General features: G+C 41.8%; 1 protein-coding gene across 2 annotated transcripts in view; it reads right to left on the reverse strand.

The window, feature by feature from the left end:
* Positions 1-16,415, reverse strand: part of PANK1 (pantothenate kinase 1) — a 31,932-nt gene that overhangs the window by 2,345 nt on the left and 13,172 nt on the right. For both annotated transcript variants that reach the window (XM_064463773.1, XM_064463774.1), the window contains exons 3-5: positions 7,525-7,778; positions 5,235-5,411; positions 4,689-4,812 (exon numbers count right to left, since the gene is read on the reverse strand). In XM_064463773.1, coding sequence (XP_064319843.1) covers positions 4,689-4,812; positions 5,235-5,411; positions 7,525-7,778 — 555 coding nt within the window. The remainder of the gene's footprint in view (positions 1-4,688; positions 4,813-5,234; positions 5,412-7,524; positions 7,779-16,415) is intronic.

The raw sequence follows: 16,415 nt of genomic DNA on the forward strand, positions 1-16,415 counted from the left end.
CCGCTGTAAAATTAAATGGGAATTTTGGGTTCCATTTAAATTCTCCAGACTGAAAAGTTACCGACCGCTAAGTAGCGATGATGGAAGGAAAAAAAACAAACACCCAAAACCAAAAAAAAGTAGTTCTGTTCCAAAGAATGTCACAGATAGTGAGTATTTGCTTAAAAGCCCAGGACCTTCCCAACATGAACAGGGTTGAGTGTTTTGTTGTGTTTGGTTTCTTGTATACGATGTGGCTGCACTGAAGACATCTTTCCCCCCGCTTGTTAAACGAAGCAACCTTTCAGTGATCACTGTGATTATTAAACCCAGATGGAGACCCTCTGAAGGGTCTCTGAGAAGGATTACATTAGAGATGGGAAGAAGCATCTTTCACTACCCGTTATCTGCACTGTGGTTCCGTTTTCAAAAAGCAAGCAGAAGATGGCCAACATGATACTTGACGTGTATTGCATTCGTTTCAAAGCTCACTTGACCTCAGTTTTTATATAAAAGCTTGATTTTTGAACAATCAGCACTACGGTGTCAATGAGAAAGCCACGCACTCTCCTTAGTTGGGTGCACATCAGTGTATGTAAGCAACAGCTCTCGTGCTTAAACAACGCCCGTAACTACCTTACCAAGCCCAGTTTTGCGTGTTATGCACAAAAATGCACTTGCGTTTCGAATTGCTGTACCATGTGATGTTCATCATACAGCAGAATTGGCCTAGACAATTCGGTAGGAGGCTGAATCCTGGAGACATAAGCTTTTACAGGAGTCTGGAAGGAGCCCTAGAACCATTATCTTCAAGAGTCCTCTACTGAAAATTACCAGCAAAAAACCTGCATAGAAGCTAAAATGACCCGGTGTTACCTCTCTCGACTCACACAGCTCTATAAAGCCAAACACTTGGTTCTGCAGCAATTAGTTGGCTACAGACCACGGCTCTGTCGTGTCCAGCACTGCGCAGGTGACATCCCGGAGAGAACATCCTCACCGAACCCTCAGCGTTGGAGAGTGCCGATACCCAGATGCAATAATTCATTTACCGTATGTCCGATGACTGAGTTACGTGTTTGACTGTCCTCCGGCCAAACACATCGGCACAAACTTTACTTAAATAATTCAGGTTTTTGGTGATCTATCCCCTTAGACTCTGCAGTCACATCGGGATGCATTCATACTTCTTCCTAGGAACTTATATGGCTAAAAATAAGAACTTCTCAAATCAAAAGGCTGCTATTAAACATGGCCAATAGCACTTTGCATCCCCTGACAAGACAGTTTTGTTTCTGAAGGAATTTCTGACAAGGGAGGGACAAACATGTAACTAATTAATTTCCTGTACTGCAATACCATTCAAACTGACTAGAAACTACTATTTAATTTCTTTTGCATGAAACTATTTTTTTTGCTGAATATATACCTGAAGCTAGTGTTAACCAGAAATTCAAGCAAGCAGTATCTAATACCGAGTATAAAAATTACTGAAAATTTTAGATTAAAAATACTAATCTTATCTACTAGAACAGTAGAGTGTATATCAACATGCAAATTTCATATCAATTTTATTTTCCAGCTTTCCTTGACTTGACAAGGTTAAAAGTTATGTTAAAGATATAAAGTTTCCTATATTTTTGAAATGAACTAAAACCAGCTTTAGCATTTTTCATGAGTCGGAAAATGAAGAAATGCTACTTTTATCTCTCAACAATGTCTTGCCAGTTTATTTTTAAATTGTTCACTGCTGAAATATTCAAAGCTGAAAGACAGAAGCCTTAAACTGATGAAGGGATGGTGATGAAACGCTTACTTAAGCTAACCAAATTACAACATCCTGGAAAAGACACGCACCCTACCACCCTGTCGGGTCTTGCTAAATCGTTCAACTGCCCTGCAGTAGAAAGCTATAGCCTAGCTTCAATATAGTATATACATGTATTTGCCAATTTAATTGAATATGGGAATCTATATCAAAGATGCAATAAAAAATATTCTGCACGTATTTTTGCAAGCAGCCTTGTTCTGATGCAACTTACATATTCTACTAGTAAGAAAAGTATAAACCAGGGAGACTGGTTTCCTTTATGCAGTTTTGCTGTGCCTAGGACAGAGTGTTTCAAGTGATGTGTAGCCAAATGGTTCCAGACTATGGAATTTCTCTACCCTACTGCCAACTTTGTGCAAGCAAACTTTGCTTTGAAGTTCTGCAGACAGAATATTTCATTTATTCCCCAGCCTCATTTTTTCCTGCACATATGCAAGTCATTTTCAGTACAATATTAAAGCTGCAATCATTGGAGGAAGGGGTGGGGGGGCAAGGAAAAAATAACCCCAAACTTATCAAAACTCATGCTTCAGGGCATAAATGGATTTTGTCGAAGAACCTAAAAGTGAGCTTCACCACAACCCTAATGTAATATACACAAACTCCACAAAAGACTATATCATATTCAATGGTTTTTAAGCTCTATCTGGGCATTTCATTCATCCAGCTTAGTGAGAATCAGAGCTGTATCTCCCAAAGGCAACTGAGGTGTCTAATTATTTAACAGAACCACAGCACTACTTTTTTCCCCCTGAGATCAAGCTATCCGGAGACTAGCTGACTTACAATGCTAAATCATTTCTGAAATCTTTTTTAATAATATTGAAAGCTACCAAATGAAGGGTTTTGTTGTGGTTTTTTTGTTTGTTTGTTTGTTTGGTCTTTTTTTTCCTCTAAAGCTACAGAATAAGTTTAGCTCTGCTGGAGAAATTCTACTTTGACATTGTCTGGCAAATGAAGAATACTTTACACATCAATTCACGTTCCTCCACAAAACGGTATGGATGATGCCCAGTCTGAGCGAGCCTGCCCACAAAACGAAGATGTTGGGAGCTTTTTCACAATGACCCAGAAGCATCAGTTTCATCGGCAGCCCAATTCCCGCTCTGATCGCATCGCATGTGGTTCCCTGCTGCAACTCTCCGTGCTTTGATAGCCCTGTACAATGCTGCTTGAACTCCATGCCACAAGGCAACACTGTAAAGAAGCTGAAAGCAGAGAGACCACTGAAAGCGAACCATCCTGACTGAAAGAGTCCAGCTGCGGGGAAAAAAGAGTCTGTAGCCACTCTTCACGATGAAGGGAGGTCATCAGCGACACATACGCTGAGACTTGTGCTGTTCAACATACTTCAGAGGTGCTCTAGAAAGGGATATTAGCAGCAAACGTAACATTTATTGGAATACAGAGTTATTCTGGAGAGTCAGAATAAAAACCAAACAGCACAGCAACGCTGAAAAGACTTAACACCCAGTGACTGAGCAATAAAATGGCAGACGTTTAATTTAAGAGTGAAATGACACAAAAGGAAGGGGAAAGAGACAGACACACTTCAGTACACAATGACAGGCTCCAAATTAGCCACCACCACTCAAGAAAGACTGGAGGGACTGTGGATAGTTTCTGAAAAATACAACCTCCAAGTTCACAAAAATAAAATACAAAAGAACTGTTAGTAAAGGAACTCAGAACAAGAAATTTATCAATATGCCAGCACATAAATTCATTGTCCAGCCACACTCTGAATACTGCATGAAGATCTGATCATTTGATCTCAAAATCAGAACTGTAAAAAGATTAAAAAGCAAAATGCAACTGTGGAAGACACACACAAAGTGTCTTCCATAGGAGAGGAGACTAAGGATTAGGACTTTCTGTCTTGGAAAGACCAAGAGGGAGATGTGTAAATGTTTATTAAAAAACCAAAACCCACCAAAAGCTCTAGGGATGAATTATTTGCTATTTCTCATAAAGCAAAAAGCTAGGTAGGACCCCATAAAGTAGTAAGATAGCAGTTTGGTGAGTTTTTTGGTTTTGTTGGGTTTATTGGGGAGGTATGGGTGTGGGTGTGTTGCTGACTGGAAAAAAAAAAAGAGAGAAGCACTTTCTTTTAACCACAGAATTCTGTGGAGCTAAAAACATCAATGTATTTAAAAAAAGATTAGATAAATTCACTGTGAGCAGACAAAAGAGAGTAGTTACCACATAACAGCTCAAATATTTAGAGTTTGGGGTGGGGTTTTTTTGGTTGCTTGTTTGGGTTTTTTAACCGCTGGAAGCTGGCAGGGTGTATGAATGGAACAATCCATCCACAGTTATCGTGCCTAAAGAAAAGGATGTAGCAAGTGTCTGACAGGAGTTTGAGGCAGAATAATGAACTATATTTTTCTTCCCTCTGACCCAATACAATGGATCTTACGTCTGTCAAAACATTCAACAATACACAGTTCGAACCCATTGTGCTATGGAAACAAGCCAAGCAAAACAGTATTTAAAAAAAAGATCTGTTACGGTATAGTAAGACCTGTTAATAACTAAAAGGTAATTGAGAGTATTAATTTGGATTACAAAGGCGTTATTATTTATGTATTACAGCTTGAGAGCAACTGAACAGCTCTAAGCACCAGTGATTCAAGGAGATCTTTACAGTCAACTTTTCTCCCCCTTCCTTACCTTTGAAGCTCAAAGTACCTCAACACTTTGCATCAAGGATACAGGTAACACAAGTCACAAGAGTTAGTGCTCAGCATTAAATATGTGCATATTTACCAAGGCCAGCTACACACCTACTATACCACCAATTTGCATTTTTGTATTCTGATAATCTTACTACGTTTTTTCCAAAGGTTTTAAGCTTATAGTAAATATGCTGTCTTACCTCATTCAATGCACACATGCGAGCAATAGAACCTATGTTGTTGGTGATGGTGACCAAAGTAGCTCTGGCCAAGTCCTCTTTACTGATGGAATCTCTCTTTTCTTTACTCATCATATGGCCAAAGCTGTGTGAGGAAGATTATTCCTTTTAATAGGAGTTATTTAGGAGTGCTATAAGCCTTTAGAAATTTTATCATTTAGTAAGCTTTGCTTGGATTTGATATCCATCAATTTGAGACAGACTGAACATGTGGAAAAGGATCTCACTGGAACGGCAGAACAATGAGCAAAGACACCTCTTTTAAGACAACTGTAATTTAAAGGGAAGCAAACTACACCAGGCATTGCTTATACCCAGCTACAAAAAAAAAAAAAAAAAAGACAGAGAGAAAGAAGTAGGTGAGAGATCTAAGGACAAACCACATGATACATTCAGAGTGACATTTCCACATGGACATGGTGCATAGTCCAGGGATTACGCACTCGGTTCATCACGCCCCGTAAGTTTCCCAAGAAGCTCCTTAAAAACAGCTCAATTAACACATACCTTGAGGCTACAGCAGACCCTTGAAGGCCAAACCGCTCATAGTCTCCTCCGTAAATATCTTTCACCAGCTTATCCACATTGGTGCTGTCTCCTTTTGAGGCCATTTCTAGTGCTTCTTCAAATGTCTCGCAGCCAGTCAGCAGACAGCACAGGCCCAGGAATGTTCCTCCTCCAAGACTAGAAAAGCACAGTTCCTTCAGACCAGCAGCTTGAAACAGCTTTTACCACAGCTCTCCAGACTCCTGTTTTCACCACGGTCCACACAGCTACCAGCTATAGCTTGCAACTCCTCCCTCAGAGGAGCAAAGACAGACGCCCTAAACTGAGTTTCTATTTAACACAAATGTCATCCACCGTGGTTTTAACTGAGCCAATCTTAAGTCCTTAATATTTAAATAGGAGAAATGATGCTAAATAAAGGGTTAGCTGAGAATAAGATCCAATCCAACACAGCAGAAATCAGTTTGCTACTTGTAGCACTCTAGCAAATTTTCCTTCTGCAAGAATAATTAGCCAGCAGATCGCTTAAGTCAGTGATAAAAGAATAAACAGCGATCAAAGCTAAATATCTATGCAGTGGCAAGCAGCCAAGACAGGGGCAGGAAGCAGTCTGGGTCCTTCCTGGTCAGAGCAAAGCTACCGGCAGCCCGCAATGTCTGTCTCAACCCTCCAAAGAACTCTGAGCAAAGAGCAGCCACTTCAGTATCCTGCCCAGGCTCAAGTACAGTATTTACTGACTATATAAATTTAGCAGGGAGTATTTGGCAGTGCATAACAGGTTGCTAACTCATTTCACTAAAATTCTACTTTGCACTCTTCAGCCTTAACAGACGTGAATTTCAACTTACTAACCTCTACATCCTTCCTCATTCTTTCCTAACCCTTGAGAAAGTTAGCTTATGTGCAATGACTGCAGTCACACCGATTGGAGCCACTGTAAATAAGAGGATCAGTGAGACACCACTCTTGCACTTCAGGAGAAAGCACAGGTCAGGCAGGAGCACCAGTCAGTCACTGCTCCTGGATTAGCAGCCCAGTGTTTCAGAACACATCTAGTAGCGCTGTCATCAGGACGCGCGGCCAGCAGGAGCAGGGCGGTGATCGTGCCCCTGTACGCGGCACCTCTTCCATTCAACTCGCGTTTATCGTACACAGAAAAAACAGCTCAGGGCTACCACTGCGGCAAAGATATACCCTAGATAAGGCAACAGAAGACACATATGCGGCCAAGTGCAGTACAGGAGAAACTGTATTAATAGCGTACCACGCACTGAAGGCCAGAACGCAGCTTTGGAGGCTACTAGAGCAAATCCAAAAAGCTTCTTTGGTTGTTTTGGAGGGGTTTTCTTTCAGGTTTCTGTTTCGGTGGTTGGTTTGTTTGGTTTTGGTTTTAAGATTACTAACAATGAAGTACATCAATTTAGTTTGCACATGTAAAGAAGTGGGGTAGACTTATTGGTATTTTTACTACTAGCCTGGATGGACACATTTGTAACTGAGGTGATTTGCTGTAGGTAAGCACTGTTGCCACATCTATAGAGTATATTTAAACACGCCTCAATCTGATTTTTGGCCTTGGGAACAAAATTCTGCATCCACACTACTGAACTGAGTTCTTAAACAGAGCAGTCTCTTACCGAGCATGGGCCAGAGACCATTTCAACTCACCAGTACCCTACAAACCATTTCAGAGAGCACTAGCTGACCGAGGCTGAAACCACACTGAGGACAAAGTATGAATACAGACAGTCAGATTCTAGTCTTTACGTGCTGGCATTCCTTAATTTACCAGCATGGTCCAAAGACTAGTACAATCACTATGGAAAGAAGAGATCTAGGGAGATTCCTCTACCAAAATCCAGTAGTACCAGGTAATTCTGCAAGGTTTTTCCTATACCCTGGATACATTATGACTACTAAGCAAGAGGGTTTTGTTTAGCCCATACATTTTTATTTCGCTGCTCTGGCTGTTCTGGGGGATCAAAGCAAGGGAGAGACAATCCATTTAGTGGGGCAGCTTTATTTTGGCAATTCACAGCACGAGATAAGTAGGTAAGAACACCAAGAAGAGAGTAAGACAGCTCTAAATTTGAATGGATCAATGATTTCCCTGATGTAGACCCCTGTCTCTGAAGAAGTCCTAGGATATTTCCAGCCTTGCTACTGGTGGGCTTTTAAGAGAGATGGGAAGACAAGCACAGTTTGGGGCTGTACCTACTGGGTGTTTTTATCTGTTCAATTATTAAGGAGAGAAGAAAATAGAATTGAAAGAACACAGAATTAAGTTTACCTGGATCCTGTGACTCTCTTATAGTTGTCCTTAGAATACACAGCTAGAATGCTGACCCCTGAGCCTATGTTAACCAGCAGCATAGGATATGGATTATCAAGGCAGTAAGGCTTTTTCTGGCACTGTTCAGGATCTGTAGGATTTTCAAAATAATAGCACTCTGGTTGGCCATTGAAACCAACAGAATCAACATAAAGGAGGCCCTGGATCAAACAGTCCAATTCATCCAGTTTATGGAGTTGTAGATCAGCAATCTGGAACAGAACAACAAGAAATTAATAAACAAACATTTCCTAGTGTAATACAACACTGAGAAGGACAAAATGCTCTGCTGAAGCACTTTGATCACTTTAACAGTAACACATTATGCTGGTTAAGCAGTACAAAGATCTGTCTAAGCATGAAGTCCAAAATAAAAGGAGTTTGCTATCTGCCTGACACCAGGTCCCTCTCAAAACAATGATGTGCTATGCAGTAACATCGTTTAGTTCCTTTGCCTTTGAGAGGCTCTGCAAGCAGGGAACATTTCCCCCCGCTGAGTATTCTCAAGCAATAAATTTCTGTCCCCTCGTCCCCACCGCACGAGGAGCTGCGTTCTGCAGCTTTTGGGCAGTGTCTGGCACATGCCTGCACAGCAGCGTTCCTCAGGATGCAAAGTGCTTTAACTCATCATCCAACTATATTTCCCAGCAATTTAATGAAATATTCTACAGAAGTGTTAAGATCAAGAAACTTCAGTTAAAGAACAAGATAGTTAAAGCCTTACAAAACGCATATGTGTATGCTAATATGCATTAAATATGCAGTGGATTATGCTTAAAAGATTTGCATTTTTTTTTCAGTGAATGTCACCAGCAATCCAAGGGAGTTATTTCTTTAAATTATGGTGAGCACTTTAAAATGCCTCATGAAAAATAGGGTATTCCCAATGTTTGGTAAAAAACAATAAAAAACCCAAACAAAAATACTGTCAGGCCCATGCCCCCAGCAAAACGTTCATAAAAATGTAACTGTAAAAAAGGCAGAAAAACAATTGTAAGAGCTTAAGAAGGGCTTCCCCTCTGAGATCTCACAGGTCACCCGTGACTGTACTTGAACAGACGAGCCTACTTACCATAGCATTCTGTTTACTAGAATTAGTAATCACATTTCTCGAAATAGGATACAGTGACAACCTCTAGAAAGTCTCCTTTCCAGATGACATTGAGCTTAGACGTGTGTTAGGGAAAGGAGAGGGAGAAAAAATAGTAAAGTTGCCTGTCCAAACACTGGGGTCATTTGCATCCTTACACCAGCAAAGTAGGTCTTACCTACCTCCACTTTCTAGCAGAAAAAGCAAGAGGGTATTAGGAACAAAAGGGAGTTATACAGCACAGAGCTAGTTCTCAAACATTTGCATATGGCAGGATGTTTTTATAACAGCTAATGGAGAAGATTTACGAGGCTAACTACCTCCTATTTTTACTTCTGGAAGCTATATTAAGTCACTATAAAGAGGAAAGATATTTCTGTGGAATGGGCATGGCAAATAGGTTACATTCTTTTGAGCTATTTAAATCTCTCCCCTTAAGTTTTTTCTCTACTTGTACACAGCTCTGACTTGCTTTAACTGAAAGCCATTCTACTCTTTGGGTCTGCCCTTTTGTTATACTTCTGGTCTCAAATCTTGGACCAAGATCTTGGACCAAGAGATCAGGCCAAAAAAACCCAATCCAGCGGTCTCAAAGACCTCAGTATAAGATCCAGTTATTCACAGAACAACAGAGACAGGTGGAGATCATTTCTTCTTTCAGTATGTCCTCCCATAACTTATGCAATTCCTTCATATTTTTTTCTTGGTTACCACACAGCTACACATATTACAGTTACAGAAATGCAGCATAAAAGACTTGGCCCAGTTAGCCAGCAAATAAAAAGAATAAACACAAATCAGGAGAAATGTTTTCCTAAAGAAATGTTACAAAAATCTTAAGGCTACTTTGCAAATAACTTGGATTGCAGCAATTTCTTGCTATTAGACTGACAGGGAAAGCTCCAATCAAGAGATACACAATACAAGGCATTAACATAATAAATGCTTCGTGCACCCTTTCTGACAATGGACACTGTATGGAGCCACTAAGACATCCCTCATTAGAGGATTTATTTATTTTTAAAACCCAACTAATTTTGCACGTAGCTAGTCAAAATAAGGAGATTGTATACTAACCATGATCCTTCTCTAGGTTACGTGCTCTACAGTCTTGATTTCCTCATCTTACGGTATAGATGTACCATGGCCAAACACGACCTAACACACCGGGTCCAGCATGCGCAAACAAGTGTGCTAGGAACCAAAAGCACGCTATACAAAGACAAGTCATTAGCAGATTTATGGTCAAAACCTCTATTAAGCCAAATACCCAGCCACAGGCTGCTTTTGTCTCACCCGCATTACACTTTTATCAATAGGCAAGCTTCAGTGAGAGACCTTGCAAGACACAAGCAAGCAATACAAATATAGAAGTTTGGAGTTCTACTGGGCTTTTCTTTTTGAGCTCAGACAAGGTAGTCCCCCCCAGCTTATTCCACACATGAGCAAGAGTTTGCCAGAGTTTGCACTTCTGGCACCAGTGCAAACCCATAGACAAAATCCTTGTTTCTACAGACTCTCCAGTCAGCCCACCAATTTTGTAATAACAGAACAATAGAAACTAATCAAAGGTTCTTTTTCAAGCGCTCTAGCGCAGAAGTTTTATTAGGTCCAGCCCTCCATGTATAAAAGATGTATTAGAATTTGCTCTGCTTTTTACAGCTCTGTGCTATATTTAACAGCTGATATACTGTAAGCAGAAAAGCCCTATTACTGCTTTCTTTCATGTATGATATTCATAGCAGACTGGAAGACTATTTTCCTGCGTTGTTGCAGCAGTCTGGTTTTCATTTTTGGAAGGAGCAAGACTGGCATCAGTATTCCACATCAATCCGCCTTCATTCAGAGAACCGCGAGCTCTGCAGCCACCAGACCTCTGAGGCTCCAAACAGCCCAGTGAGCCACCACTGCTCTTGTTTCTAAACACAAGTTCGGGCACAGTTGCAAGAAAAGCAGTAACCCCTTCTTGTACAGGAAGCCACAATAAAGCCAGGGTCACAATTCCCAGTGCCCTTCCCTGCATACAGAACTGCCTTTCCTCTATACACTTCCCTACTCCCATTGACTCAAGCAGCAAAACGGCATCAAAATAGATGTGCCTGTCAACATCGTAACACACGTGTAAGGCAAACGTTTTTTTCTGGTGCCATCACCTGACCTACCACACTCTACTTGTCCTCAACTTTCAGCTGTTCAAACCACTTCTCCTTGCAGGAGCCGAAGATTTATGTGCAAAAACGCAAAACAAAAATGGGAGTTCTGTGTAGAAGCACGTTTTCATTGGACTTTTTCCTACAACTTTTTACAAAAATGCATTTGCAGGTATTTCCCAGCCCTTTACAAGCCCTAATTTGAGGGCAGACAGCATAACAGTCAACTTACTCTGCTCTGCGCTCCTGTAACTATATTCAGCACAGCGGCCTCTCTGGAAAAGCTTTATGTCAGAGAGTTGTGCTATGGGAGGAAGAACCACAGAACAAAGTAGTACACGGGACCCTGGAGTGAAAATCTATGACGGTTACAGGGTAACCATACGTACATTTTTAAAAAAGAATAATTCTTCTGCGTTATAGCCAGACTGTAGAAATTCCTCTTTATTTTAGAGTGTTTTTAAAATACTGGGGGAAGGGAGGGAACAAAACACTTTGGACCTCAAGGAACTCTTCAGGACCATCAAAAGGAGGGACTCAGGACTTTAACCATGTTTACAAGCAGGTGCAACACAGCACGGAAGTAGTGAACACTCCTCCGCGACAGCTCACACCTTAGCAACAAGCTCCTGAAACCCAGCTGATTTCAAGGATACATAAAAGGTCTGTTGTTACGGTGTACAGATGCTGTTCTAAGGAGAATGAAAGCCCAGCTCTTGTACACTTGCAAGAAGTGCTGGAAAATGGTACTGTCTGTTCTAGTTTTTTTTAATGTGTGGGGTTTTTTTTTAATAATATGCATGTCAAACAATCTTTAGCTGTATTAAAGTACCAGACAGTATAAAAGGAAAAAATGTGGTACCACCTTGCTGCTACTTTTAAGTATGGAAGCACAGAAGTCAAAGATTTGGATCATGTTTGTTTCTTTACAGGTGAGTGAATATTTTTACCTCAGCAAGGAAAACATGAAACAGCCCAGCACTCTAGCAGTGAGCTGAGGGCAGCCACGATGTATATGCAGCAGGACTGAAGCCTAATGGGTCAACACTGGTGTGCAGATATCTTTTCAGTAAAGCTCCAGCTCATGAAAGATTTCACCCAGTTTGAATTTTCACACGGTTACTAAGTTCTGGTGAGCACAGGAATGTCCAAACCCAGATGCAGTTACAAGTTCATCTGTCTCTTGGACTTTCAAATCAGAAATATGAATTTTTTTTCCTGTAAGAAACTGTTAGGCACATAACGTCTTGCAAGTTTTCAATTATCAATTACAACAGCCTCTTTTACTATACCACCCTGGGTTTTACATGCCTCCGGGCATTGCTCCAGCTTGTATTTCTTATAATAGCTTATGGTCTAGCTTGCCCTTTCACCTCCCTCCCATTACCTCTCCTCCACTTTCATAAAGACATGCTTTGCTCCTTTATATTTTGACTGCCTTCACCCCAACCCCCAAACCCGCTTCTTTTTGGGCTCAGATGAGGTACTCCCCCCAGCTCACTCCACACCCTGAGGCTGGGAAATATCCACTGGCACTCAAACAAGACAAGGTCTGGGCTTACCCTTTACTTGCATTAATGTCTGCTGAGGCAGAAGACAGATTCTGCACCAGCTTTGGGCAAAAACCCCACTAGTCTGGGATCCTCTGCAGAGGATCTGCCCTCTCTCCCAGCTAGCTGTAAGGATCTCTTTCCTCTCTTGAGGGGGAAAAGATGCACATTGCTCCTCCCCATTCCCTCTGAAGAGTTTCCTGGCTATTTGCGGTGGTGGTAACAGAAGGTATCATGGTTATTTCACCCATTCTCTGGATGCCACTTTCTACTCCAGCCACTCTGCACGCTACAGACCAGCACCTGCAGCCTGAGCAGCAGCGTCCAGCCTCTTCAAGCAAGTGAGGTGCAACAAGATTTTTGAGTGACTTACACTAACTTAGAGTTACACAGCTTACTCATCCTACAACACAGGACAGTGAGTTTATTTGTTTTAACATTAATACAGCCTACAAGTCATCTGCAGGCATTCAGTTCATACCACAAAGTCAAGCCTTAGACTCAGCTAATAACTGGCACAAGGAAATCACCCTCCAGCAGTCAAGCTTACTCTTAAAGCATTTCTTTACAGTTTATCTGGAAGGCAAAGGTCTGAGTTTCAGTTTGTGTTGGTAACAGATTTTCTTCCTCCCCTCCCTCAAATGCTCTTTATTAAGTGACTGGTTTTTGGCCCAGGCTCTGCTTCCACTGAAGCCAGCAGTAAAATTTCTACCAAGGCAAGTCAGGTTCTGTAGGTGTTTGTTCAGGAAAGGAATACAAAGGTCCCACCTTTGAGCCACTGCAATTGACAGGAATTTTGCAATAGAGCAGGTTTTAGCCAGAAGTCTGACTTGCTCCCCTCATCCCCCACGTATCCTTTCCACTGAGCTGCTTTACAAAACAGAGTGACAGCCTAAGAATGTATTCCTCATTACATTAACAGGGTACTTCTGTGCAAGTAATATGTGTGTCCTATCATGGAGGAGTCACAGAGTATGAAGAGATTTATATTACAGGTACACAAGCAAATAAGTCTACATACTCCTTACTTTTACAGAAGTGATGTTACTTGAGCATTTACAGAATATGCAAGGTGACAGTACGTAGTTGAGGAAAGGAGGGAGGATTATCAGAATTAGGCAACAGCGTCATCCATGCCTTAACACCGCTGTTACCAAAAAATCAGCCAGCTGTAAAGACCAGTCATTCAGAAGGTGGGCAGAGAAAACAAAAACAAAAACAAGAAAATGCACCCTAAGCTGAAAATAGTCCTTTTTCCTTTTACTGAATTATTTACTGCTGCTCTTCAATGAACATTAAGTGTAACCGTATGGTTGGTAAAATTATTTCTGTGGTCTAGTGGAATGAGTAGAGTCAATTTTCCTACTTCTAGGGAAAGCATTCAGATCTTAAGATTGAATCACATGATTTCCCAGGCTACTGATCATTACTGCCAGCAGTCACCAAGCAGTCCATGGAGACTTCTCCAGATCCCCTCCTATCCAGCACTGTGGATCACCAGAGGGAGGTCAGATAGCTAAACCTAGCTAGCTTTGTAGATTTAGAATCATAGAATCATTAAGGTTGGAAAAGACCTCTGGGATCATCAAGTCCAACAGTCAACCCAACACCACCATGTCTCCTAAACCATGCCCTGAAGTGCCACATCTACACGTCTTTTAAATACCTCCAGGGATGATGACTCCACCACCTCTCTGGACAGCCTCTTCCAATGCCTGACCACTCTTCCAGTAAAGATGTTTTTCCTGTATATATAGTTTAAACCTCCCCTGATGCAGCCTGAGGCCATTTCTTCCATCCTGTCACTAGTGACATGGGAGAAGAGACCAACCCCCACCTCGCTACAGCCTCCTTTCAGAGGTTGGAGAGAGCGAGAAGGGCTCCCCTCAGCCCCCTCTTCTCCAGGCTAAACGCCCCCAGCTCCCCCAGCCGCCCCCCAGCACACTTGTGCTCCAGACCCTGCCCCAGCCCCGCTGCCCTTCTCTGGACACGCTCCAGCCCCTCAAGGCCCTTCTTGTCCCGAGGGGCCCAAACCTGAGCCCAGCACTCGAGGTGGGGCCTCCCCAGGGCCGAGCACAGGGGCCCCATCCCTGCCCGGCTCCTGCTGGACACACTATTGCTGACAGAAGTTGCCTTTCTGTGGCATAGAAGACAGGCTTAAGGTAAACAAAACGTACCTCCTGATTTTACTTTATTTTTTAATACACAAAAACAACACAGATGTCTAGATCAAACCTGTTTAACTCATTCAGGGGTTCAGAACTAGACACTGGAACAGACAAGTAACAACAGGGTGTTTGCTTGTCTATTTTAAGGAGAAAATGCTGCTGTAATCTTAGAGGCATTCCTTCTTTGGGATTTGAATGCTGTTTTGCAATACGTTGGATCTTTTGCCCTAAATCTACGCAATAATGAAAGTCCTATAAGCATTTAGAAACACCATGAAAGACAAATAACTTAAAAGTATATATATCGGGAAATAAAGGGCCAGAACAAAAGCATGTTATCAATATCAGTCTCATGAGTTTCCTAGCATTTAGCCAGGGTTTTTGATGAAATTAACATTCACAAACAAACTTTAGTTCTCCCATGTTGCTTCCAAGTAACAGAAACAGTAACATTTAAAGCCTCCTCCACATAAGGCATCACACAATACTGAATCCCGCAACAGCAGGATATTAGACTTGGCGTATGTTCTCTACTTCCACAGGTGCATCAGAGTGATCAAATATTTGAAACAGACATTTCAATACTTCGAGAGGGCAATCCTGAAGCAGTTGTCCAATGTCAATTTACAGTCAGCAGAACACACTGAGGTAGCCAGCTGCTGTTACAACAGCTAATGAAGTGTGACAGTTTAAGTGCCTGTACCCAGGACACTCAGCCCTTCGAGAGAGATTAAGCAAGCAAACCTTCAAGTAATGGATAGTAGTTTGCTTCTGTAATACTCTATGGATATTACAGTTTGAGCCAAGAAATACTTGCTACAAAGGGAGGTGAGAAGCTGTGTAGCTGTAAGAAGAGGTCTCCAAAGCGCTCACTTAAGTGTGAGTGCACTTCACTGATTGCTCTATGCTACAAAACACCCCAGCCAGTCCTTATAGTGTTTCTCTTAAATTACCTACAAGTGTTGCAGCACACAGAACGTTAACTAACACTGCAGACACACAGAATTTCATGCCTAAGTCCACCAGTAATTTGCTCTGTGACCTGATATTTTTGTACAATAGCTAGCAAAACGGCCCCAACTTGAGTTGCTACATCAACTATATTGCAGCTGAGATGACAGAGACTGGTCCCTCACGGTAAATTGCATATTTGTGCCAGATAAAGCCAAAGCTATTGAGAGAAATGCCTAGCTGTGATAGCCACCAGGTAACTTCCAGTTCAATTATATAGCTGAGGGAGCAAGGGACATGAACTTCCTTATCAAGTAAGCAGCTCTAGCTGCTATTACATGATGCAAGAGAGGTGAATTTGGGAAGACTGACCATTCCAAAGGGATGGTAAGCCTCTTCAGAAAGTCTCACAGTGACCTCCCATTGTCACTAGAGAACGTGACCTGAATCATCCCCTGGACATGTGAAAGGACACTTGAAAACCTGAACTGAGGCCACACTGACTAGCATCAGACCTCATCTCCTACGGTGGTGCCAACACCCTTAGACAATGTGAAACAAACTAAAACCTTTGCGCACTAAATCATCAGAAGACCATAACATGTAAGGGACTTGCAATCAGCCTAAAAGACAAGAAATCTGGCACTAGTAGTAGACTACTACAGCAATTCAGAAACTTGTCAGTCCTTCATTAGACTAGCTGCTTCCAACGTTTACTGAAAATGATTGCACAACACCATAGCAGCTGGAACTCATGCTGGTCTCTCACAGCATTCTCTTTCCCCCTTAGGATCTTGGTCATCTGGTAGGTGAGGGGTATTGACAAAGAAAAAAAACCTCTTGTACTGCAGGAGTGGATGCCTGGAGTTAAACAAGAAGCACACAAAGCCAAGGACTGCAGTCCATGGCAGTTGGTAAATCAGTGTAATAACTCCCTAGA

Source organism: Phalacrocorax carbo, chromosome 12 (assembly GCF_963921805.1).
Source record: "Phalacrocorax carbo chromosome 12, bPhaCar2.1, whole genome shotgun sequence".
In the NCBI taxonomy this organism is placed as follows: Eukaryota; Metazoa; Chordata; class Aves; order Suliformes; family Phalacrocoracidae; genus Phalacrocorax; species Phalacrocorax carbo.